The sequence below is a fragment of the Muscardinus avellanarius genome, assembly GCF_963383645.1.
Source record: "Muscardinus avellanarius genome assembly, chromosome: 2".
In the NCBI taxonomy this organism is placed as follows: Eukaryota; Metazoa; Chordata; class Mammalia; order Rodentia; family Gliridae; genus Muscardinus; species Muscardinus avellanarius.
In genome coordinates, this window is record NC_137787.1 from 57,431,516 (window position 1) to 57,457,585 (window position 26,070).

The 26,070-nt window shown below is 38.8% G+C and overlaps 1 protein-coding gene across 1 annotated transcript in view; it reads left to right on the forward strand.

The window, feature by feature from the left end:
- The window catches only part of CCDC141 (coiled-coil domain containing 141), a gene marked incomplete at both ends in the record, with an annotated part of 200,424 nt that overhangs the window by 113,204 nt on the left and 61,150 nt on the right, over window positions 1-26,070 (forward strand). The window contains 3 exons of the mRNA XM_080689625.1: window positions 8,322-8,494; window positions 23,767-23,908; window positions 25,887-26,006. Coding sequence (XP_080545751.1) covers window positions 8,322-8,494; window positions 23,767-23,908; window positions 25,887-26,006 — 435 coding nt within the window. The remainder of the gene's footprint in view (window positions 1-8,321; window positions 8,495-23,766; window positions 23,909-25,886; window positions 26,007-26,070) is intronic.

Sequence of the window (26,070 nt, forward strand, 5' to 3'; positions counted from 1 at the left end):
ACAGAAACTGAAGGAATTTATGTCTTCAAAACCAGCGCTAGATAAAATACTCAAAGAGATTAACTACAAAGAAGAAATAGGTAACACACACCAGAACCAGAGAAACAAGATTTTCCATCCAACAGACAACTAAGATTGGTTATCTGTGGAGATTCATTATTTATGTTAGTCTTTTACCTATCTCTAAATTGTATTGTTTGCCTTTATTGTTAATTTTTAGGATGTCTAGTTGGAATATTAATATACCTTCAGATATAGCATTTGGAAATATTTTATCCTATTCTATTAGTAATTTTTAACTCTGTTTACATTGTCTTTGGATATACAATTTTTTTTTATTTTTTAGGGAGTTTGTATACTCTTCTGTTGCCTGTGCCATTGAAATCATATCCAAGAAATCACTGCCAATTTCAATGTTGTGAGGTTTTATGACCCAGATTTTCTTCTAAAAGTTTATAATCTTAAGATTTATATTTAGGTCTTTTATCTATTTTGAGTTAATATTTGTATATGGGATTAGGTAAGGGTCCAATTTTATTCTTTTCCATGTAAGTATTATTTTTCAACAATATTTAGTTAAAAGATTATTATTTCCACCACCAAATGTTCGTGGAAACCTTGTCATTAATAACTTGACAATATAGGGAAGAATTTAGCTCTAGGCTTTTATTTAACTCCAATGGTTTATATATCTGCCTTTAGAAAAGTACTACACTGTTTCAATTATTGTAGCTTTATATGGTTTGAAATCAGAAAATATATATCTTCTAGCTTTGTTCTTTTTCAAGATCGTTTTGGGTATCTAGAGCCCATATTCCATATTAGGATAGATTTTTTTTCTGAAAGATAAATATATAAATATATGATAGTTTCACCTAAAAAAATAGAAAAAAAATATTCTCTGGTAAGAAAGAAAACAAAAAGAAATATTGAAATGTTTTCATGTAATTTTAATTTTTTCAACATTATTTAGTTAAAAGATTATTATTTCCTCCACCAAATGTTCGTGGAAACCTTGTCATTAATAACTTGACAATATATGGAAGAATTTAGCTTTAGGCTTTTATTTAGCTCCAATAGTTTATATATCTGCCTTTAGAACAGTACTACACTGTTTCAATTATTGTAACTTTATATGGTTTGAAATCAGAAAATATACATCTCCTAACTTTGTTCTTTTTCGAGATCATTTTGGGTATCTAGAATCCATATTCCATATTAGGATAGATTTTTTTCTGAAAAATAAATATATAAATATATGATAGTTTCACCTAAAAAAAAAAAGAAAAAAATATTCTCTGCTAAGAAAGAAAGCAAAAAGAAATATTGAAATGTTATCTTTATGTTATCAAAAGCTTGGTATCAGACAAATGAAACTGTTATGTGAGATTATCATTTTTAATTTTGGATAAATTGCTATAATACTAGATGTCAACCACTAAGCCAAGCATGGGAAGGAGGGAAGGGGAGGGAATGGGGTGGGGAGCGGGTGGGGGTTGACTGGCAATGTGTGCATGTATGTCTACAAAAGTTTTCTTTGTATCCTACTATGATGTATGAATACAGTGCACCAATAAAAAATTAAAAAAAAGAAAAGAAAATAGAAAAACAGAAAATAGTTACAGCCCCATGCCAAAATGGCATGGGGGAGGGGGAGGGCTGCTCTGGGATAACTCACCACTCCCCCATAGATTTCAATAAATTTTTTTTGAATGAAAAAGAAAATGAGAGCCGAGCCGGGGGGTAGTGGCTCACACTTGTAGTCCCAGTACTTGGGAGGCTGAGACAGGAGATTGCAGGTTTGTGGCCAACCTCAGCTACTTAGCAAGGCCCTCCACAACTTAGTGAGACCCTTTTTCAAAACAAAAAATAAAATAGGGCAGTGGCTATAACTCAGAGGTCGAAAGCCCCTGAGTTCCATCCCCAGTACTGCAAAAAAAAAAAAAAAAGAAAGAAAGAAAGAAAGAAAGAAAGAAAGAGAAAAGAAAGAAAAAGAAAGACAATAGTGTTTTATGTATTTTAAGTGGACATTTCCATGTTGATATTTCTAAGATCATCCTAAAGATTATTTAGGTTAATTTAGTCAAGAAAAGCCAAAAATTGCTGATGGACACTGTCTGTCTCTACTTCGACTTAATGGGTCTAGTTTTAATTTTAAGGTGGATTTGCCTCAGAAAAACTAAGCACTGATTACTACCTAAACTTCCTTCATGCTTTATTAGTAAAATGCTTTTCATATGTGCCACTTTCAATCTAAAAGTCCCTCTTTTCCACTGTTTGCTCAGCTCTTCAGATGGTGAGGCAAAAGCTGCATTAGGAGCTAATGGCTATACACAGCTCTCCTTCCTTCCTAACACTTCTAAGCCCTGCATGGCTGGCAGGGGCTCTGGGCCCAGCAGCAAACACCTTGGGTGGCAAGTTAGGGGGAGGGGCAATGAACATTAGGAGCTGAAAATCACCTTTTCCTGTAGCCCCTGGCTGGCTTGGATTTGAAATCTTGGGAAGAACTTAAATTAAGACTGAGAGCCACCAGAAGTTATCTCAAGTGATGTTTAGGAAAGGAAACTAAAACTTTGGTCTTTATAAAAACTGAGCCCAGAGGAAATCTGAATCTCTGCAGGTAGTGGAATCAAGCGCTCTAATTAGAAGCCAAGTTGAGTTCTGTGTCCTTGGTTATTTTCAAGGTTCTGTAGTTTTGTTGTTTAATGTTGATTCGTTTCGAATTAATTAGTCAAGAAGCTAAGAGTATTACTTATTAAGCATCTTTTTGAAACAGCATAGTATGAGAGAATGCTACATGACCTGTGGTTCTTGCTTAAATTATTAGTCTTGTAGATATTTTAAAAAGAATAAGAATAAAATGTGCCATGTCCTGATATCATCTCTGTTTGATTTGGTGCAGTCTGCCTTGGATTCTGTTCTTAACAAGGAAAAAAAGGAAAGTTGTTTTTTTTTTTATCCTCTTAAAGAACAAAATCCAAACAACTCCTTATTTTTTTCCAAATTAGGGCCAAAGTGAGGTGACCTCATCTTCTTCTACGTCTAATATCTGAGTGCTATCATATGAAATCACAAAGAAGATATAGAATTCAGAAAGAAAAAATAGTTTTCTTGTGCTTATATGCTTTTTCTTCAATTCAGCTGTAAAATCTTTATATAAGATTTGAAGAAAGAGGGGGATGTGAAGAGAAAAACTAAAGAAGCCACTTTAACTCCAAATGGGAGGGGATAACAGTGTTCTTATTGTCAGAAATAACCTGCTCTGTACTGTATTTACAACAAAGAGATTATTTCGAGCTGGATCCAGAGTATCAGATTGCCTATAGATATGGTAAGTAGAAAGGCACTCTTCTATTTTTATAGTAGATTAGATGAGAGTAATGATACTTAGATTCCTTTTGGAATTGGAACATAGATTCCTTGTCAAAATCCATATGGAGGGCCGGGCGTGGTGGCGCACGCTTGTAATCCCAGCGCTGGGAGGCTGAGACAGGAGGATCGCACAGGTTCAAAGCCAGCCTCAGCTACTTAGTGAGGCTCTCAGCAACTTAATGAGACTCTGTTTCCAAATAAAGTATAAAATAGGTCGTGGAGTATAGCCCCTGGGTTCCACTCCCAGTACCACCAAAAAAAAAAAAAAAAAAAAAAAATTCTACATGGGAGGTAAGTGTGGTGGTGCACACTTGTAATCCCAGCATTCAGGGGGCTGAGACAGGAGGATCTCGGCTCACGGACAGCCTCAGCTACTTAGTGAATCCCATTGCAACTCAGTGAGAACCTCTTTCAAAATAAAGAATAAAAAATAGGGCTGGGGTGTAGATAGGAGGTAGAATGCCCTGGGTTCCATCCCCAGTACTGGAACACTAATGAAAATTCTACATGGGAACTAAAAAAAGGAGCTTTGCATATAGGTTAGATAATCACAGCCAAACAATCTTGAAAGAGGCTTCCTTTTAAAGAGTAGGTTAGCTCTTCTGTGTCCACAACCACACTGAGATTCCATCTAACCCCAATTAGAATAACAATCATCAAGAAGTCAAAAATAAATGCTGATGAAGATGTGGGGAAATAAGAACTCTTCTACACTCTTGGTGGGATTGCAAATTATGATGGAGATAAGTGTGGAGATTCCTCAGAAATCTGGGAATGGATCCACCGTATGATCCAGCTATACCACTCCTGTGTATCCTTCCAAAGGGACTGAAATCAGAATGTTATAGTAATGCATGCATACTTGTATTTATAGCAGCAAAATTTATGCTATCCAAATTACGGAACCAACCTAGGTGTCTACCAACAGATGAATGCATTACAAAAATTATGGGATATTCACACAATGAAATTCTACTCAGCAATCAACAATAACAAATTTATGTCATTTGTAGAAAAATGAATAGACCTAAAGCACATTAGGTTAAATGAGATTAGCCAGCCACAGAAAATGAAGGGTCATATATTTTCTCTCACATGTGCAAGTTAGGGAGTAATTGGGATACTTGAGGGACTTTGAAGAGTGGAGGAGGAACCTCAGTGGAGCCAGGGAGGTGGTCTAGGGAAAAGGAGTGGAGCTGAGAAGATTTAATGAAGTAAACATTTCCACCGATATTATGCACATAAGTGAAAAGACCAATGTCAATCTCAATATCCTGTATGAAGAAGGAGGGAGTGGGGAGTCAGGGGAAAGCCCACCAAGTGCTTTGTGCCTGTATTTGACTATAACCATGAACTGCATTATGATGTGAGAATATAATGCACCGATAAAGGTGTAAAAATAAAAATGTATAGTAGGACCCATCAGTGAAAAAAAGAATATTCCCGTTAGGATTGTTTTAGGATAAGCTCCCTTAAAGCATATAGCCAACCATCCTGTAGGCATTCTACAAGTGTATTTGTTGAGCTAATGTGGGAACAAAATCACTTATCTCCTTTCTGTTATAGTTTTATTAAGTGTGATACATAAAGCAATTCATAATTAAATGTTTTTCTAACACTTTGATCCATTTGAGAAAGAATACTCTGAAAAAATTTTTACTATTTTGCTTCCAAATTATGGGTTATCTCTGTCCTCGGCACACTATCTCTTAATGTTCGGCTCTTCAATTTATTTCCATTCTATTAGGAAATAATACTTTTATTCAGAAGTGGAATGGAGCACCACATATACATTTACTGACCTTGTGGCTTTAGCATCTACTTCCTATGGGGATGAGAACAAGGCCCCAGGGTATGAGAGTGGCAGCTTTTTGGTGGGGCCATGAGAAAAGGCCCCTTGGAATGAGTGGCAGACAGCAGGTGGCCGTGTCCTTCTCAGAGACTTTTAAAAGAGGCATTGGATGAATTAGGTTTAAAATAATAGCTAGCAGATATTTTCTGAGTACTTACTCTGTGTCTGCCATCATATATATTTTCATATATATATATTTTGTGTGTGTGGTACTGGGGATTGGACCCAGAGGCATTCTACCTCTGAACCACACCAAAGCCCTATTTTTATTCTTTATTTTGAAACAGGGTCTCGCTGAGTTGCAAAGGGCCTCACTAAGTAGCTGAGGCTGTCCAAGAACTGTGATCCTCCTGTCTCATCCTCCCAAATGCTGGGATTACAAGTGTGTGCCACCATGCCAGGCTTCACTTTCATATTTTTTCTTTAATTCTCAAACAGCAACAAAACACACCCTGTACTATGTATAATGGCTTACTCTTAAAGTGGAATTCAGCTTACAGGCAAGAAAAGGCACTTTGAGGCCGGGCATGGTGGTGTACACTTGTAACTGGGGAGGTTCCATCTTCAGTACCACAAAAAGAGGGTACCAAGCACAGTTTGAATGTATGCCATTTCAATTATGTTCCACATAAAAATCTAAAAAAGAAACAAGAAGGACACTTTGAAATTCTCCATTCTTTCCCTATTCCCACTAGGATCTTGAGAATTATTTTAAAGGAAGAAAGGAGAGAACTCCCAGATATTTCCAATATAGACTTTTCCTTTATTTCTGCATCTAGCGTACCTCAGGGTTTCTCAATCCTAAGAGTGAATACGTATTACTGTAAGCATTGATTCATACATCTTAAGCTTTAAGGGTGATTTAAGGGAATTGAGAATTTTGACTGCACCAGATTTTTGCTTTAGGCATTGACTTTATAACTAAGTCTCGGTTAACAAGAGGCTTTACTTTATTCAAAATAAGTGATAAGATTTTAAAATATAAAACAAGACTCCAAGAACAGTGGTGATTGCCACGTGATAGTCCAACAAGTTATGGAAGAATCCAGAAAGTCATGAAATAATTTTCTTTTCTAACATCAGCATTTAATTGCATTTGGCTCTGTTGACATCTGTAAGAAATGACAATCAGATAAGAATGAGTTCTTTAGGGCCAAAGTCTCTTTTAAGAACTTTTTTTCTTTTCTAGTTCTATAGTATAAAAGAAATCATTTTTTCCATTGTTCTCTGAATCCTCTCAACTTTTCTCTGTATCTTTTCTTACTTATAAGAAGGAGAAGCAGACACCTATTTTACTTACAGAAAGTAACTTTTCAAGCTCTACCACTTCTACCCAAGATTATAGACTGTTCTGAAATACTCCTTCTTTCTTAAGTTTCCATAGAAATTCTTGGCCACATGAAGCCATAGCCCAGAGTTAAGAGCAGGGACTTTAGGGCCAGAAAATTTTGGTATAAATTTTAAATCCACCATGTAGAACTGTGACTTTGTGCAATTTACTTAACCTCTCTGAGACCCAATTTCTCCAATCATTCAACAGGGATAATTTTATACCCTCCCTCTCAGGCATAGGGACATAGGTGTATTTATATATCTCCATAGCTGTAGACTTTACATTTGGAGTCAAGTGTGTTCTCTGAGCATCTGCCCTTGTGTCTCTGGTCTCAGAAGTGCCAGTCCTATGAGCTCATGTTCTCACAGTCTGGGATCCTGCCCCAGAGTCTTCTGTGGGGTCCTCCTACTATGATCAGGTATGCCCATACCAAGCTCAATAACTTCCAACTCAGCAAGTCTGGGAGGGTGGACATCAAGGCCCTGGCTGACTGTTGGCATTGCTGAGCTTTCTAGGCTAAGACTGTTTCTCAGCTTCTGCAAGCTGGCCTCATCCCATGGTGCTGACGGGTATCCTAGCAAGAACTTTCTTGCTGTCCAGCTTTTCTTTGACTCACCCAAGTCCTCTGATTTCCAGGCCAAATATCAGAGATGGGATCTAAAGAGACCCATTTTTCTTTCTTCTCATATTATCACAGTTCTCTTTTCTTGCCTTTAAACCATAAACTTCTCCTTCTCAATGCCAAGAAAGCCTTCAGGGCCCAGGGAGAGCTCCTTTCTTCCCTATGTTAATTCTATAATCTTAATCCCCTGTGGTCAGTAGGGAGTCTGCCAATACAGGAAGAAACTAAGGGAATTTAAAATCTTCTCTCAAGATAATATCTGTTTGCAGGATTATGTTTTATTTCTGTGTACTCCTACTTTGCATGACTGAAATTAAATATTACCTTGATCTTACTCTTTTTACTACTTCAGAAATGAATTCTAATCTCCTCTGTAGGCGGATTAATGACTTGGGTGGAGTAGACTATGTTTTATATTAGAAAAGGCAAGGAAGAAAAGCAATTTAATAATTTCTTGAGTATTTCTCTACAGTGTTTCAGGTTCAAAGTGTAGTTTATTGGGACATTGCCTTTCAAGACTATCAAGGGGATATTCAGATCATGAAAGTCTTCATAATATTTTTATATAGTTCATCCATTATTTGTATATGGTATAAATGTATAAAACCACCAGGTGTAGTGGCACACACTTATAATCCCAGTACTTCACACACTTATAATCCCAGTACTTGGAAGGCTGAGACAGGAGGGTTGCAGGTTAGAGAATAGCCTCAGCAAGTAGAAAGACTCTCATTACGTAGTGAGACACTGTTTTGAAATAAAAATAAAATAGAGCTGAGAGTATAGCTCACAGGTAGAATGCCCCTGGGTTCAATCCTCAGTGCTACAAAAAATGTGTCAAACATGAGCCAGGCTCTTTAAATTCTATACAATTATAACTGTTGTATAGATACATTCTCAATGTAAAATACTTTGGTAATTTTATGGTGTTAACGTTTATTTATGCAGAACCAAACTGTGATTAGATTCTTGAAATGGAAACTTAAAACTATACAGCTGTTTTCCAAGACTAAGATAGTTCTTTTTGTTATGATCTAACTAATAAATCAAATTGTCTGGCTTAATCGCTCGTGTTTTGTGTACACATTGATGTAGATTTTAAACTAGGAGAGCAAAAAATAAAAGTATGTTTTCTTTGGCAGGCATTTGATGTGCTTGGGAGAGTGGAAGCTTACCTTAAGCTTCTTAAATCAGAAGGTTTAAGCCTGCCTGTCTTGGCAGCGAGGCATGAGGAATTACACAGAGAAATTAAAGACTGCACTGCTGATGCTTTGCAAAAGGGCCAGACCTTAATCAGCCATGTAGACTCCAGCAGGTGAGTGAAGTCTCCTTCATCCTCAATGTAACAGCTTTTTCAATTTCTACAACCCGTTAAAAAATAAGTTGCATGACTTTTTTCCCCCTACTTCTGATGTTTTGCGGCATTATGAAATGCTTAAAGGGATCTATTGAATTTTGGCCACCAGTGATTCTGAACACAGCATTGCTCATCCAGAAGCAAGGCCACATTCTGAGCCCAAGGATTTAAAGATGTGAACGCTTTCTCTCAGTGTGTTTCTAAGGAGGAGAGAGGGAATGGGCAAAATAAGAAACAGAATTTTATTTCTCAAGCTCTTCATATTCTTGCCTCTTCTTTTTAGCTCATGAGCCTTGAGCCTATTGTATCCTTTTTTCTTTCTGGGGGAAAAAAAAATGTACCAGAATTTGCTTTCATTCATGGCTGTGGTGAGTCACCAAGCAAAACCCCAAGTGAAACAGGACTGTAAGTAACAAGAGCTCGAATTTACTGAGAGCCTGCTATACACCAGGCTTGTGCTGAGAGCTTCCAATCAGCTCTGGAAGGCACTCACTGTTAATGTTTTCCTTTTACAAATGAGGTAACAGAAATACAGAGAGCGCAGGTAACTCGCAGGTCATATGAACACAGGTATCTTGCGGGAGGTCGAGGAGCACATTTAGTGAAAGCAGCAGTCTGAACTTAGAGCCAGGTGGGAATGAGGAGAGAAGGACCTTGAGAGATAGAAGGAGACATGATAGGAAGTCATCGAAGAGAACAGGAATTAGGGGACAACGGAGTCGGAGTCAATAGTGAAACAGAGATTGGCCAAGAAGAAATAAGGTCAGAGCTTACATTTATTTATTTATTTATTTATTTATTTATTTATTTATTTATTTATTTATTTTTGGTACTGGGGATTGAATCCAGGGGCATTCTACTTCCGAGCTACATTCGCAGTCCTATTTTATTTTTTATTTGGACATAGGGACTTTTTCTAAGTTGCTGAGAGCCTTACTAAGTTGCCAAAGCTGGCGTTAAACCCGTGACCCTCCTGTCTCAGCTTCCTAAGTACTAGAATTCCAGGTGTTTGCCACCACACCCGTCTAGGGCTAACATTTTGGCAGAGAGAGGGACTGAAGAGATTTGTACAATTGATTTAAGCCCAGTTTTTCATCTTCTATATTTACAGTCTCCTAAAAATTCCCTCAATTTGAAGAACAATGACATAGGTGGAACATGAAAGAAAAAATTTTTTTCATTTAAACTCTTGTTTTACTCTATTTTAGATATGTACATGTGTTGGTTTGGAAGTCTAGTTTTAGTGAACTTTCTTTTCAGAAAATAGTCTGTGTCTGAACAGACTATTAATCCAGAGCATTTGATGGTTGCCAGGGACAATTCAAAGCTGAAGTTAGACAAATCCAGGATCTTCCGGAAGCAAGAGCCGAAAAGCTAAGACAATGAGAAGAACAGATAATTCTCCTCTTTAAAATACTAACAAAACCAACTGTAACTTTTATGTATCTTCACTGTAGCTCCACGCAATGTGTCAGGTGATGGCGGTGTCCATTAGACTCCAGAGCCAACTCACCCCTGACTGGGCCCAAGTGTGCATATGGTTGCCTTCTCCTCCCCCTCCCCTGATGCAGGCCCACTTTCCCAGAATGAGTACACGTCTTGCAGAAGCTAGCCTACGTGGTAGAATGGGCACTTACTGTACCTGGACTCCGGGTGTCCCTTGGACATGGACCTGAGTTGTGATGACTGGATTAAGTGGTGAGGTCTTGTTCTCATTGGGGACGGAGCCTAGTTCAGTTCAGCAAGTGAGCCTGGTTTTCTCATCAGATTACTCTTTGCTTGTGTAGTTTCTCTGACCTTTGGAAAGTTTCTCATGGATGGACAGATCTGAATGCAACCTAAGGCCTCTCCCAGATCGCTAGAGCTCTATTTTTGACCCTTCCAGTTCAGTATACCAACCTGCAAATGTGAGGTGCTTGTCCTCTCTGAAGTCTGTTCCCTGACTAACTCAGCAAGTTCTCTGGGCTCTAAAGGATTTCACCTTCCTGAGCTTCATTCTGGAAATTGCCTCCCAGGCAGTAAACTGGTACAATCATCCCATTTGCTCCCTTCTCTGGGATCCCTGTCTTGTGTCACTGTCTGAAAACCTTGACTTGACATATTTGTCTTTTTTAGTCATTTAAGACATGATGGTGAATCCAGTCCCTGCTTATTGTCCAGAAATAATTCATCAAGTTTTCTGGTTCAATTCTGATGCTTGACTTCTAGAGTGAGAAAGGTTCTCATAATTTTTTACTGCTAATTTTATTCTATTTATTCTAATCATCATTGCTTTGTTTTCATACTTAAATATGAAAATGCTATAATATATACATACATACATACACATACATACACATACATATCTTGTCTGTTTTTATGGTACTGTGGGTGGAACCTAGGGACATTCTACCTCCGAGCTATACCTCCAGCCCAATTTTTTATTCTTTATTTTGAAACAGGGCCTCACTAAGTAGCTGAGGCTGGCCATGAACCCAGATCCTCCTGTCTCAGCCTCCTAAGTACTGAGATTACAAACATGCACCACCACGCCTGGCTTTCTTGTCTTTTTTTTTTTAGCCATCTACTTCATGTAGTCGACATGTTTACTTGGCTAGTCTCTTGTCTCTTTTGTTCTTTCTAGTTTTACCTTTTACACATATATTGTTTTTCAAAGGAAAATTTATCATTATGTTTTTCAAGAGGCAGACTGGATTTTAATAGAAAAAGCAATAACCAGGACCATTTTAAGAAACATGAATTTATAGCTAGGTAACTGAATAAAAGGAAATTATTAGCAGTATAGTTTTTGTCAGTATCATGTAAATATAGACATTCATAGAATTTCAAAGGTATTTAGTTGCTAATATTTCATAATATTTACTAGTCAGTGCTACTTCAATTTTTCAGGAGAAACCGAAGGTAAAGTGAAATTGTTTCTTGGTACAGAAGATTTTTTTTTTTATTCAGAAGGTAGATGTAGAATAGAAATCTATTAAAAGTTGAGTTGAAATGCATTAGAATCTCATTTGCAAACCAGAGCTGTACCTGGCCACTGACCTCAATCCCATGCATTCCATTTGGGGCTTGCTTCCCTTCCTAATGATACATCGGTTCCATGACCTGGGTCCCATCAAAGGAAAGAAGCAGACCCTAAGAAGGAAATTTCAAGTTGCAGTCAAAGCTGGAGTAAGGTGGACTTTAGAATGATGGTGATGAGCCGGGCGTGGTGGCGCACGCTTGTAATCCCCGCGCTTGGGAGGCAGAGACAGGAGGATCGCGCAGGTTCGAAGCCAGCCGCGCGCGCTGGCTTAGGAGACCCTGTTTCCAAATAAAAATGTAAAAATAGGTCTGGGAGTGTAGCCCGGAGGTAGAAGGGCTTCCAGGAACCCCAGTACCACCAAAAAAAAAAAAAAAAAAAAAAAAGAATGATGGTGATGGAAATAAATGTAGTTTTCAACAGAGCAAAGTACACATTACTGAACATCAAAATGACTTCTGAGACTTCTGTGTATCAGCTGCACTACCAGGACACAAAGTACCAAGGTTTCTACTACCAGAATTTAAAAACTAGCCTGGATAAGACACAACTTAATGTCAAAGGAGTTTTATTGCATACATCTGAGAGTCAGAACAGTCATATGACTTTTAACCTTAACTTCTCTCAACCTCATCATCAGAAGCCAGGGGCTTGCTACTTCAGTCTAAATGTGACCATTAGTACATGTTATTGTAGATAAACTGTATCATCATAACTAAGTTTGAGCACAGAACCTGTAGCTGCACTGAAAAAAAAATTTCCTCATCATCTCAGTTTCCTCGTCATTTGGGAGATGCACACTTCATAGAATTGTTAAACTGAGTAAGATGAGCCGGGTATGGTGCGGTATGCCTGTAATATCACTACCTGGGAGGCTTATTCTGGAGGATTTCAGGTTCGAGGCCAGCCTCAGCTTCTTAGTGAGGCCCTCCACAACGTAGTGAGATGCTGTTTCAAAATAAAAGAATAAAAAGTAGGGGTGGTGGTATAGCTCAGATGTAGAATACCCCTGGTTTCAATCCCCAGTACCACAAAAAGTTAAATAAGATAGCATCACTCCTTGCACATAGAGAATGTCCAGCAAACAATTATTTCACTTTTAAAAATATTTTATACAAATAGCTCTGGAAACAAAACACACAGAGCTGCATGATTGTGTCAGGTGGTTATAACAGAGAGAGGTACACCAAATTGTCATATTCATTTTAATTAGCTGAGGAGTTTATGATTGAAATACAGAAGATAAATATATTTCTTAAGGGAAAAGTAGACATAATTTAATATTAGGGCAGGTAGAAATTTCAGAGCTCATATAAAATGATTTTTTCTGTTAATAATAAAAAATGAGCAATTCAGAAGTTCACATTTTTCCCAGATATAGCTTCCTAGGCATATCTGAGACCTTTGTAATTACTGTTCTATAATTACTAGCTTATTAGGAACAGACCTACACTGTTTTTCTCTCCTGGAATCAAATACATTTAAAGTTGGATCAACTTCACAGAATAAATTGTAGATGTTCACATGTTTAACTTTCTATCTCTGGCCTATATAGTTTGTCTGTCTGTCTGTCTTTCTGTCTGTCTGTCTTTCTGTCTCGTTCTACATCCCAGCTACACTTCCAGCCCTTTTTTATTTATTTTTGTTATGAAGCAGGGCCTTACTAGGTCACTGAGGGTCCCTAAGTTGCATTGACTATTCTCAAACCTGCGATCTTCCAGTCTCAGCCTCCCAAGTACTGGGATTACAGACACATACCAGCACACCCAGTTTTTATCTTTTTCCTATGACAATATCTGATAACAGCCCACTTAGAGTGAGGTGAAAAGCCCCTGGAGTCAGGTCTTCCTCACCTCTTTCAGTGCCTTGCTTGGCCTCCTTCTCAGGCATTAAGTCTAAAGATAGAACAAAAGTCACTGGTTACTGATCAGGAGTGCAGTGTTCAAGCCACAGGAAGCTTTGGTGATTGGAAGTGATGGTTTCCAGGACTTCTATAAGAGTAGAAATTTTCATAATGAAGAACTTTCTGTTTTTCTTTTGGTGCAGCCACCAATTCAGAGCTTGAAAACATGAAAATACCAAGCATGAGCAGGCTACCTGTTTGCTAAAATTAATTTAGGACTTATAAGTAAAATTATATGAGCTCAATTTCTATTTCTGCATAAATATGGTTTTACTTCTACCTTGTAATGGTAGATTTAAGCTGATAAATCTCATCCTGTCTGAATATTTTGCTCTGGTTTAACTTTAAGTATCACCTGTCTTGATTCAGTACTTACTGCTCTTTTAATGTAAATTCTTTAAAACATTTTCATAATTTATATTTACTACTCTCTACATGTAAATTCCTTAATATACCTTCGTATTTTACAAGAAATAAAAATAGGAAGCAATCAGGATTTTGTTTTCTCTTTCTGAAGTTTTCTTTGATGTTGGCTAACACTACTTCTCTTGGTTGATATGATGTACATTAACTTAGGGTCAAATATGGTTGATTCCTTCCTTCATTTGATCAGTGCTAGTATTTTTGAGTACTTTTTGCAAATCAGGCCCTTGCAGGTATCTAATGTGATAGGTGAAGTGCTTGTCCTTGTGCTGCTTATATTCTGCTGGGAAGAGAGAGCTAATGTCAATCAAACAAGTGAGGCGCATCTACAAATATAGCAATGAGTTTTATGGGCAAATATATAGGTGAGATGGCATAGAGAGAGAGTGCAGGGAGGGGATTGTTTTAGACAGTGGAATCAAGGAAAGACTAAGAGGCCACTGTGCAAACAGCTGGAGGGTAGGTGGACCTAGCAGAACAACAGCAAGGGCATAACAGAAAGAAGGACAGTGTGGCTGGAGGAGAGGGTGGTAGCGGACAAGGGCATACGACAAGACCAAAGAGTTAGATGACTCATTAGTAATTACAGAAAATCCTCGTGTGTTCAATAAGTTAATGGATTGAATCACAACTCTATATGGTGGGCCCTACTATTATCACTGTCCCTGTTTTGCAGATATAGACACTAGGGCCCAGAGAGGTTCAACAGCTTGCTATAGCACCTGCCCCACAGCGGTCACAGGGACAGTGAGTACTGGAATGTTCATCTGACCTGCTCCTTAGATTGCAACCTCTGTCTTTCTCTTTTTATTCAACTTATCAGTAACAAGGAGTCTCATTGCTTAGTTGATATGATTGATTCTCTTTTTATTCTCATGTGTTTAAGATGTAATCCATCTGTCTTCTAGTTTCAACTCCAGTCCCACCTTCTCTGTATTTTTTCTTCCAGTTTATTTTAAAAACTATGAAACATGCATATTAGCATGTCAGCCCTGGGCCTCAAGTCCAGTCAGAGATCTATAAATCTGGCTCTAAATTTTAAGAATATTCAAGCATCCAGTCAGGGAGCTGCACGCCAAAGGAGTGTGCTCTAGGCATGAAGGAGCCATGGGGACAGCTAGTGTTGGGGACACCTCTCCTGTGAAGGGAGACAGAGTCCTAAGCTCTATGACCAAGGCAGGGCAAGTGAAGGAGTGAGACTGAGAGGGCCATGAATGGTTGTTGAATTTGGTAGGCTGAGATGAGTGAAGGGTCTTTATCTTCAAGCCAAGACTAACAGAATCAACACCTACCACCTAACACTGTAGTGTACCTACTCACAGCGTCGTAAGCCCAGATGAACAGAATCAACAGCCACTACTTAGTCCTATCTCTGAACTCTTCTGCTTTTGTTACACAGATCTTGTGGCTTCCCTGGGCTTCCCTTCTCACTCTGTGCTGAATCAAGCTTGGTTTTTCACCTGTGACAGTATTGTCTCTTCCTGCCCACACTACCTGGGGAGCAGAAATCACCCAAGAAGCCTCCACCCTCCTAAGCTTAGCATTGGCACACTAGGTGATTCGACTAGACATGTTAAGGAGCTGCCATGACATCAAAGGAAATCCCCTATCACAGTGAGAATACAAGGAAGATCTTAAAGCGGAAAGAAACAGAAACAAGCCACATCTTCCAGCATAACAAAGAAAGCCGCTTCCTTTGCCTAATAGGTCCATCTGCAACTGCATCTTATAAGAACTCCACCAAGCAGTTAAGAAGTTAAAAATAAGTGGTTTTAAAAGATGATGCATTTAGATGATAAATGTCAGATGCTGAAATTTAGGAAATTACAAAGTTGAGCTCTTGTACCAGTGTTAACTGAGCCATTTTTCAAATATTTTCATGTCTTTATTAAGTTGTTCTTTTTAGAGGTTGAGTAAATGTCATAACTGCAGTCTGGGCTTGTTAACGCTGTTAAGTTTTCTATTTTTTTCTAAATCATTCTGAAACCCTTAGTATGGAAGGTAAAAAGTTCATGTTTTCCGTTAAAATCGGGAGTGACTCCATCAGGTTCTTGTAAAGTATCTACAGGGGCCCCAGTCCAACGTGAACATCCTCAGCTGGGATGCTGATGATGTGATATGAACTTGCAAGGCTCCCGGGGAAGAGCGCGGAAGCACAGAGCTGGCAGAGGAGGGTGCACCACAGGGACAGAACCTCCGCCCTGGGTGGTGGAGGGGGCATGATCTCAGGTTAGAGGATTTAGGGAGAAAAGAGAGTGGGAGGGAGGTAAGTAGACACATTTATGAATAAAATGCTCATCACAGTGCTGTTCAAAATAGTGTCCACCAGAAAAACATCTAAATAGGCCCAGAAAATAGGGCAATGTTTGAGCAGTTTAAGAACAAGTATACAACAGAATATTTTTTTGGCAGAATATTTAATGACAGAGAGTATCCTCACAGAATGAAGTCAAGAGGGTAAGAGCAGAACCCAAATTATATAGATTATTTAATACTGACTCTGTGTATGTTGGGAGTAGGGAGGAGTGAGAAAAGAGAAAACCTCTTTGGAAGAAAATACATTAAAGTGCATTTTTATATTTCCTAAATTATCTTAAATGAGTATTTGTTTAGCTCTAGCTGTGTCATTTTTATCTATGTCATAAGTCAGAAAAATCTTTTAGCAACCACCCCACACTTGAACCCAGGAACGTTCTACCTCTGAACTACACCCCCAGCCTTTTCTATGTTTTTTGTTTTGTTTTGAAACAGGATCTTCCTAGATTGGCAAGAATCTTGGTGTCTAAAGCTGTTGTTGAACTGAGATCCTCCTGCCTTGGCCTCCCAGGCACTGGGATTATGGGCATGTGTCATCGTGCCCTTTCCTCCTCTGCTCTGCCTCCCATTAGACCACAGGAGCCCCTCAGGCTGCTTTTCCAACTGGCTTTCACATTCTTCGCTCCTTTAGCTCTTTGTTACATTCTCAGTGAGTCCCTCAGACTAATTTTCTTTTTAAATTTTCCTATTGTTTTCATTCATTGGTGTTTTTCTTAGCTCTTAATAACAATTATTTTCATTTCTGGGATTTCTAATTAATTTTGTTCAGGCCTGAGTTTGTTCTGTTTTTCGTTCAGAGTTTCTTGCTCTTCCATTATGGGTGTCAGTTTCTTTTATCTCGGATGATCTCAGATGTATTTATTTTCAAGTTGTTTTCAGATCGTGCCACTTGTTTTCATTTCAGCGGGAGCACGTTTGTCTCTTGATGGCTGAGTGTCTTAGGAGTGCTTTTCCGCATGTTTTGAAATTCTGGGTTGCACTCCTAGTGGAGTGAGTGGGCTTTGTTCTTTGGTGTGTTTTTCTTGCTTTCTTCTCGTCTCTTTGCTCTTTCCTTCCTAAAAGCTTTGCAATGATTTCCCTGGATTCACAGGGCCTTCCACTAAGAATCAGGACCACCCAAGCTCCCATGGAGATATTGTGGTTCTCAGAGAAATAATCGGGAAACCAGGAGAGAAGGTGGTCCCATTCCTCACTGTCATGCTAGTTTGATTCCATGGCCCCAACAGCAGCTGACTACAGTATTTTTCAGTCTTCTTTTATTTTATTTATTTTATTTTATTTTTTTGGTACTGGGGGTGGAACCCAGGGCCATTCTACCTCCAAGTGACAACCCCAGCCTTGTTTTTTTTATCCTTTATTTTAAAACAGGGTCTCACTGCGTTGCAAAGGGCCTCACTAAGTAGCTGAGGCTGGCCACGAACCGTGATCCTCCTGTCTCAGCCTTCCAAATATGGGATTACAAGTGTATGCCACCTCACCTGGCCTTCAGTCTCTTTTAAATAGAGGGAGAACCTTATCCCCATTACTGATTTCAGGTAAAATTTTAGCTATAGAATTTCACACAGGGCGCAGATGTAGATCTCCATGGCCCTGGGGATGGAACTTTTGGCCATCTCTATTTGCATCTGGACAGAACCCAGGAGCCTTGCTTGCTTTCTGCTTCTTCATTGTTATTTATACATAAGGGGGTGTGTGTGTGTGTACATATGTACGTACATGTGTTTGGTAGAGAGAGATTATCAAACTATATAACTTAAATCAGAAAAAATATTGTAAATACATATGCATTTCACATCTAAAATACAAATGGCACTTCTTATAATAGAGGGTAGTGGTTGTTTCCTTCAAAATAATGATAATTGTAAATACAAAAAGATACTGTATTTTTTCTTTTACCACATTCTTGGTAAAAGAAAAAGCAAGCTAAAGATACAAAATATTTTTTCATCTTACATGTGAAATTTGTCCATAGACAAAAATATGGTCAGCTGATCCCTTCCAATGAGATAAAGTAAGCTGTCAAGCACTTACCATCTGGTTTAGCTCCTTATCCAGATGGACTGCCAAAAGTAATTTATGAAAGGGTTGAAAGTAACTTGCCATTCTCTGGAAAGAATCGTTAGAACACATTAACATTGGGATTTGCCCCCTCCTCAGCCCTGACTGTGACAGATACAAAGGTAAGCCACTGCTCCATGCAGTAAATAGAACAGCCTGTTCTGGAATAGAAGTGAATGTGTCTTTGATTTTTAAGGAAAAACAACATTTTTCTTTCCCTTTCCTTCCCCTCTATTGGCTCAATGGATAAAGGAGAAGGTGCTCCCATCATAGAGCTTGTAGCAAATGTCTGAAGAAGCCCTTAATTTTATCTTTTCTGATTATTTGTGACATTGGAAAAGTCAAAGTCAACGTCAGAAGTATTCTGAAGTATTTCACACTCATAATACTGATAGGTGCCACCTCATCCATTCTTACAGAGAAAGCCCAAAAGTCAATCAGCATTCCCAGTGTACATCCGAGGCCATGGATCCTTGGAGCTGGACTAGCCACCGGTATCCCTCTCCCTCCCAGTCAGCCACACATAAGCAGTGCTGCCCTAGAATCAGGACAAAATGACCGGGCAACACATCTGCTCCAACCATGTCTGTAACCCACCAGCAGTCCTTGTCCCATCACTAACTTAATATGATTGTGAAGTAATAGAACTCATTCCTGGGTGAGAGATGGAATTCTATTAATTTATTTTCAGTTCATGTAAGAATTGCAGGCAAATAATGGAGTCCTATCTTTCCTTTGATCAAACCGCTTGCTCTTCAGACACTGAGGAAATTGACAATATGCATGCTACGCATGTTTTAGACTATTGAATATCAGTGTCTGGAATCAGCATATAATGTTTCTAACTGAAAATGATGGAATCAGGGCTGGTTATAATCTGCAGATTAGCGCTTCACTAAGGAAGAATAGTAACCCTGGGACTAGGAGTGTGATGGATATATTGCAGTTGGGAATTGGGAAAATGGAGAGATTACTGCCCATCATCAGAGACGATCCAGATGGGGACATAGCGAGGGAAACAGGAACTAGCTAAGGCTAGCAGGTTGGTTAAGAAGCTCTTGTACTGAGTCAGAGCCACAAGTAGGAGTGGAGTGCAGCTGGACGGGTAGTGGTATACAGCCCCACAAGCCGATGCAGTCTCTCCTTCCAAGGTTCAATAGAAGAAGGAAGCTGGGCATGGTGGTGCACGCCTGTAATATTAGGACTTGGGAGGTTGAAACAAGAGGATTGTAGGTTCAAGGACATTCTTAGCAATTTACTGATATTCTCGGAACCTAGTGACTGTTTAAAACAAACAAACAATAAATAAATAATAAATAAAAAGGGATGGGGATGTCACTCAGAGGCAGAATATACCTGAGTTCAATTCCCACTACCCCTGAAAAATATATATAGAGAGGAAAGAAGTATCAGTTGAACCAAACCATACACGATAAACTTGGTTGAACCTAACTAGAAGTACCAAAACATACCAAACCAGAAATGAGGCAGTCTTTGGATAGCCTAACAAATCTGTAAGTGGCCAAAAGTGAAAAGTCATCATTTCTAAAAAAAAAAAAATACTGAGTAGTGACACTTTTAGGAAAGTAAGTGAACATATATTTTCCCCAATCCTTAAGTCTATTTCTTTTCTTAAATATTGATCTGACAGTATTTTGTTTAAATGTGCATTAACTTTCTGCTCCTAGCAAGGCTGTATGCTCAGGGCTTCAAGTGATGTAAAAGTGAATAGGACACAAGTTCAGCCCCTTAAAGAACTTGTGATGCAACTAACAAGGATAAGGAACAAATCACCCCAAAAGTAGACAGAATCTACAGGAAAAAGAACGAAGCCAAGAGATCCTATTCTACTGGTTGTGGTTCATCTTAATTGTAGTTCATCTTGATTGAACCTTAGGTTGATAGAAAACAACATTTTTACTGCAATATGCTTGATTGGATTTTTTTTTAAATTTCCAGTGTGTGTGTGTGTGTGTGTGTGTGTGTGTGTGTGTGTGTGTGTGTATATGTTGAAGGGACCCTTCGGATGTAATTTGAACAAAGAACCACTGCCCTCTAGTGGCCACTTTGGAAACCACATGCAGATGTTGCATTGCCTAGAGAAGCCAGCCAATTTCTTTTTTTTCTTTTAACAATATTTTTATTGAACATAAATAGTATACATTTAAACTATATTTGGTGCCCTCTCCCCCCGCCCCCGTTTTCCTTTCCCCCCTCCCACCAATGGTTGTCCAGGTTAACCATGTCTTATTCATAATTTTACACATGTTCAGATGTAGACCCTCATTAATCAAGATCAGCCTTCCTCCTCTCCTATCTTTCCATTCAAACGTTGCTGGTATTTCCCCTCCATTATCTGGAGTCCCACTGGTATCATTTGTGTTTCCTAGTTTGGGAATATTAGAGGAAACATATGTACCTTCTCCTTCTGTGCTTAAGCCAGCCAATTTCTAAAGAGCATGTACAGCCAGGCCAACCCTGTTTGTATGATAGCCAACAATACTCAACAAAGGAAGGTTAAAATCTAGAGGAAAAAGATCCCAACCCTATGTCATATGTTATAGACTCAGAAAAGGTACTACGAGGTGGTAAAGTGTACGGATACAGAAGTCAGATGAACAAGTCCTGGTTCTGCCATTTCATAACTGGGCCTCTCTGTTCCTTAGTCTGCCTATCTGCAAAACAGGGCTGGTAACTATACTCAACTTGTAGGGTTGGTGGGTAATTAGAAGAGACACTATTTGAAACATTAAGAATGGTGCCTTTTCACAGGAAGAACACAATCATTTTTAATTTTTGTAGTTATGGTATCCTATGGTTCAAACTAAACCAATATTTTCTGTAAGGTTTGAAATTAGTAACTAGCTCAAAAATTTCTAAGTATAATAAGTATATATATTTAAGTGTAAAATATTACAATTATTTCACCTCTAGAATTTCAGTTTCATTGGCCCCAAACTGAAGTTATGTATACCTTTTTGATAATTCATGAAGATATTTTAAGTATTCTATGCAATGATGGATGCAGTACAATTAACAAAGTGACATGCTTGTTGCAAAAATTTATTTAGTAGCAGCTATTATTGAAATTATATGCACAGCTAAACAAAGCAGAAACCCATAAAACATGTTTCCAATGTCACTGTTCAATTGGGTAACATATTTTAGAGGAAAGAGTGTTCATTTTAGGTTGAATGGCCAAAGAAGAGGCTAGATTATTTACTGTGAGTGCAGAGTTAGACCATTTGGGAGGATGTGGGCATACTAGAGTTGGAGTTAGAATCACAGAGTGGGTCTGAACCCTAGAAAGTGAAACATCCTGGCTTGGACTTACAGCTAAGCCCCAAAGATGGCTGTCAACCATGTTTTTTGGAGAAGGACAAAGAGTACTGAGGAGTGACGTAAACAAGAACCAGGAGCTTGACTGGGTCTGGTACTGAGGACTGGTTTCCTCCAAGGAGCAGCTTATTCAAACATAGCAGTCATCTCTCAACTACCTTCTTGGGGTCCCAGAGGCCCCCATTGTAAATATGGTTGGTAAAAGAGGACTCGGCAGCAGTGTTTGAGAGCCCACCTTCGATGGGACCTCGAAGGCAAGGCTGAGGTGGAAGCAGCACCCTTCACCTTGGTTGATGTAGTTCTTTTTCAGATTATACTTTATTTTTCTGAATTGTGTTCATCTTTTCCCAATTCCTCTTATTTTAGCCAGGGCATTTCCTGCCATTCTCAGCTATCTTTCTTTGCTCCATGTTGGCCAATTTCCTATCATGAGCTTTAACTTCTGTACCTTCTTTCCACAGTACCCCTCATTAACTTTATCTTTTTTTCATTCTATGTTTCCATATTTTACACAAAAAACTTGGAACCCAGAGTATATAGGACAACCAGGCATTCAAGTGTCTCTAGCATATAATATCTGAGTCTAAGACATAGTCAAAATACAATTAGTATTACCAGTACTCTGCTGTTAGAGACCTTTCACGTTTAAGCACCATTAAGAATTATTTCTAAAAATCTCCTGATGTGTTGCTTATACTCATAACTGTCTCTGAATGCAAAACCACCTGTTCTAAATGTAATGTCTGTGGAACATTATGTGCCAGGAATAAGACTTTTCATGGTGGCTTTTTATTTCCCCTTAATTCCACTCATATGGGACCTCTGTGGCACCCGAGGACACATCTGACTGTGCCTCACCTTTATCTGTCTCACCAGCCTCATTGTCATTCTGGTGAGATTACTTCACCTCTCAGCCATTTGGAATCTTGCCCTCATTTTATTACTAATTAAATTCATTTTTACAGAGTCATAAATTAATTATTTAAAGTAAAATTACTGAAATCTGTACCTTGCTCCAAGATCTTTTTTTTTTAACTCTAGGTAATTAAATTTAAGAGTTATTGTGTTAATCTTTATTAGTATTTGAAGGAAATGATGGATGGGAATTAAAGACTTCAACTTCTTAAATAGACCAGGTCCTGTCTTAGGATAAACTGATTTAAAATTGCGCATGCTATCAACAATGCACTCTTACTGCCTTGCCTCACTAGCAGGTCTGACTTGGAACTGACTAGAAAACCTCTTAAGAAGTAGGTGAGGGCCAACTCAAAGTAAATTTTAAAGACATTTTTAGAGCCCAATGTGGTGGAGCAGAACTGCAATTCCAGTACTTGGGAGGCTGAGACAGGAAGATCACAGGTTTGAGGCCAGCCTCAGCAATTTAGTGAGACTCTCAACAACTTAGTAAGACCCTGTTTCAAAATAAAAATAAAATAGATCTGAGGGGGGGGGGTAACTCAAGTCTAGAATGCTCCTGGGTTCAAACTCAAGTCACACACACACACACACACACACACACACACACACACACACACGGCATTTTAATGTGTGTGGCTTTTGTCTCACGAGGTCAGCACAGGTAAAACATGATAATGTGAGGCTTGGTTTCTTTTTTATAAACAAGTATATTTGTTACCTAATTGCTGATAACTTGGTTTTCATCTAAAGAATCCAGCCGTGAGCATGCATAATCACCGAGAACAAGGACTTTAGTGTTATATAAATATTTTACCCCATCGGGTGAGTAAATGCTTTGTTAAATGGTTGATCCACATTTCTATTCAAAGAGCATCTTTAGATAAATGAAGCTTTTAAAAACACCCTCAGGAAAACTCTTGGCAAACATACTGAGCCTTTTGCCATAAGGTTCTCAAAATATCTCAGAGAAATATTAAAAAGTAAAAAGTAAACCTTTAAAAAGACGATTAGACCTGTTGCAGAAACCCATAAATCATTTTTCCCCTTGAGATGGACTCGCTTATAAAACAAAGGAATCTAATTTGGTTTTGCTCTGTGCCATGCCAGTGCGATAACTACTAACTTCTATTATTAAAAGCTGATGACTTTCACCAGCTCACCCCTAGCTTAAAAGGCAGATCCGTTTTCCAGTGTTCCCTGTTCCTGGGCTGCTGCGTTGGGTCGAGTGAACTAACAGCTGTCTTTTCCATTCAGCTCTTGGGTGACAGGCATCCATGAGATGATGGGATGCGTTCAGAGGCGAGAGGATCAGCTGGCCCAGCAGTGTTCTGCCCACAAGGAATTTGCTCTTAAGAAACAGCAGTTAACAGCCTCCACGGAGGGTCACTTAAGGAAGGTAGTTTCATAAAGTGAAGCTTACAGTTCTAATTTGGTGATTGTAGATGGCATTGCTACTGCAGCATGTGGGCATGGTGGGTCGGGGGTAGGGGTGGGTCTCCTTGGGCTTCTCCTTGTTCTAGGTTATGTCCTAAAACTGGACAGAGTACCTGTAATTTACTATTGCTCTTTAACCAACCCTGCCCCAGGTTGCGGAAAATCTATTATCTGATAGTCTGCCACCAAAGACCTAAACATATACACACCAAGGTAGTCCTGGCCTCATGCGCTTCTGTGTTAACTGAACCATGTACACAGGTTCCTTGATTTGTATGGTTGAAATGTGGGCAAGTTTCTATTAACACCTCACACTGCACCATATGGCATGAGGACTGTAGACAAGTAAATAGACAGATACCAAGATTATGAATTTAAGTTTTCCCAGGAACAAATTGCCTTTATAATTCTGTATTCAATCAGACCTTTTCAAAGAACATAGTTATTTTTCGTTAAAAATTACATGGAATAAGCTGGGCGTGGTGGTGCACACTTTTAATCCCAGTACTTGGGAGGCTGAGACAGGAGGATTGCACAGGTTCAAAGCCAGCCTCAGCTATTTAGTGAGGGAAGCTCTCAGCAACGTAGTGAGACTCTGTTTCCAAATAAAATATTAAAAAATAGGGCTAGGAGTGTAGCCCAAAGGTAGAAAGCCCCTAGGTTCCATCCCCATTACCACACACACACAAAGTTACATGGAATATCCTATCTGCAGAGTAAATGCAATGACTTGATAGTGCCAACATTTTGTTCCCTATCTTCAAAGGGGAATAAGGACCAGGATGTACACTTTGATTAAACAAAATATTGTCTGTAGGATGAATAGGTAGGAGAATGTAGTAATATCCCAATCACATAAATGCTAATCAGTTGTTGCTACAGAGACTGGGTCTCAAATTTTCCATGATGTTTTCATCTGATACGTGGACTTACAGGCTTGAATTTCTATGGATAAAATTAGCTGGCTTCACAGGAGAGGACATTAAATAACGACATCTCTGCTTAAACTGCTTCCTCTTCTGATATTGATCCAGAAGCTTTGGAATCTGAGTCTTGTTCCAATGCCTGGGTCCAGAGAGATTCTAAATACGGGGGCAGCTGTGATGCCACATTCCTGACAGCCTGAGACTTGGGCTAATTTGGTGGTGGTGGAAAATGTAGCAGGGACTCTACAGCTGTTGCCACTGGTGTTAGTATCAGTGCACAGCCCATCTGACTCTGGGGCCTGAGGACTCTGGAGAGAGCAAGGGGAAGAGGAAGGGACTTAAATGGACAAGACCCTGCAAGTGTCACTTTATCCATTGACTTGTATGTATCAAAGATCAAGCCATAATTCTCCAAATTCACCATTTGAATGAGTTATGTTTGTCCCTGTGTTTTACTCTCACTGTGGGTAATTCCATAAAATGCTTCAACCCGAAACATAGCAGCTCACGGGGTGATCTCAGGCCCATTTCTGCATCTGGGGTTCAAAATACGCCATAAAGTGATCCCATTCAACTTACAGGTAAGTCCATCCCTGCTAAGGTGTTGGCATATGTATCTTCACCCTTTGCCGGTAATGTAGTTGATAGGTTCTTAGAGGATGTAGTTGCTCTTAATAAAAGAAATATCTGTAACCACATTCCCTCTGTTGGTGGTTCACTAGTATTACCTCATATGAAGAGAAGCTTTATTAAGATGGGAAATTCTAAATACTTTAAAGTATTTTTAGATTAAAATCATATATTTTTCTTCTTTTTTTTTCTTTGCAGTAAGTATGGGGCTTGGACTACAGACTCATGTATGTTTGGCAAGTGCCTCTCCACTGGGCTTCCTCCCCAGCCCTGAAATTGATATATTTTTCAAACATCACTGGAATACATAAAGCAATATTTATTTTCTCTACATATATGCAAATATTTATTGCTGAGACTGCAATATATTCTTTATTTCTAAAGGTGGAAATATCAATTCAGAAAATCAGTCCAGTAGTTTCCAATGCAGTGGATATCGGTTCCAGCCTTTCTGAATCAGAGAAGATTTTAAATAAATATCTGGAACTAGATATACAAGCTAAGGTAAATAAAATAAGAATTAGTATTATGGCTATCATTTTGTAAATATGATTTTAAAAAGTATTCC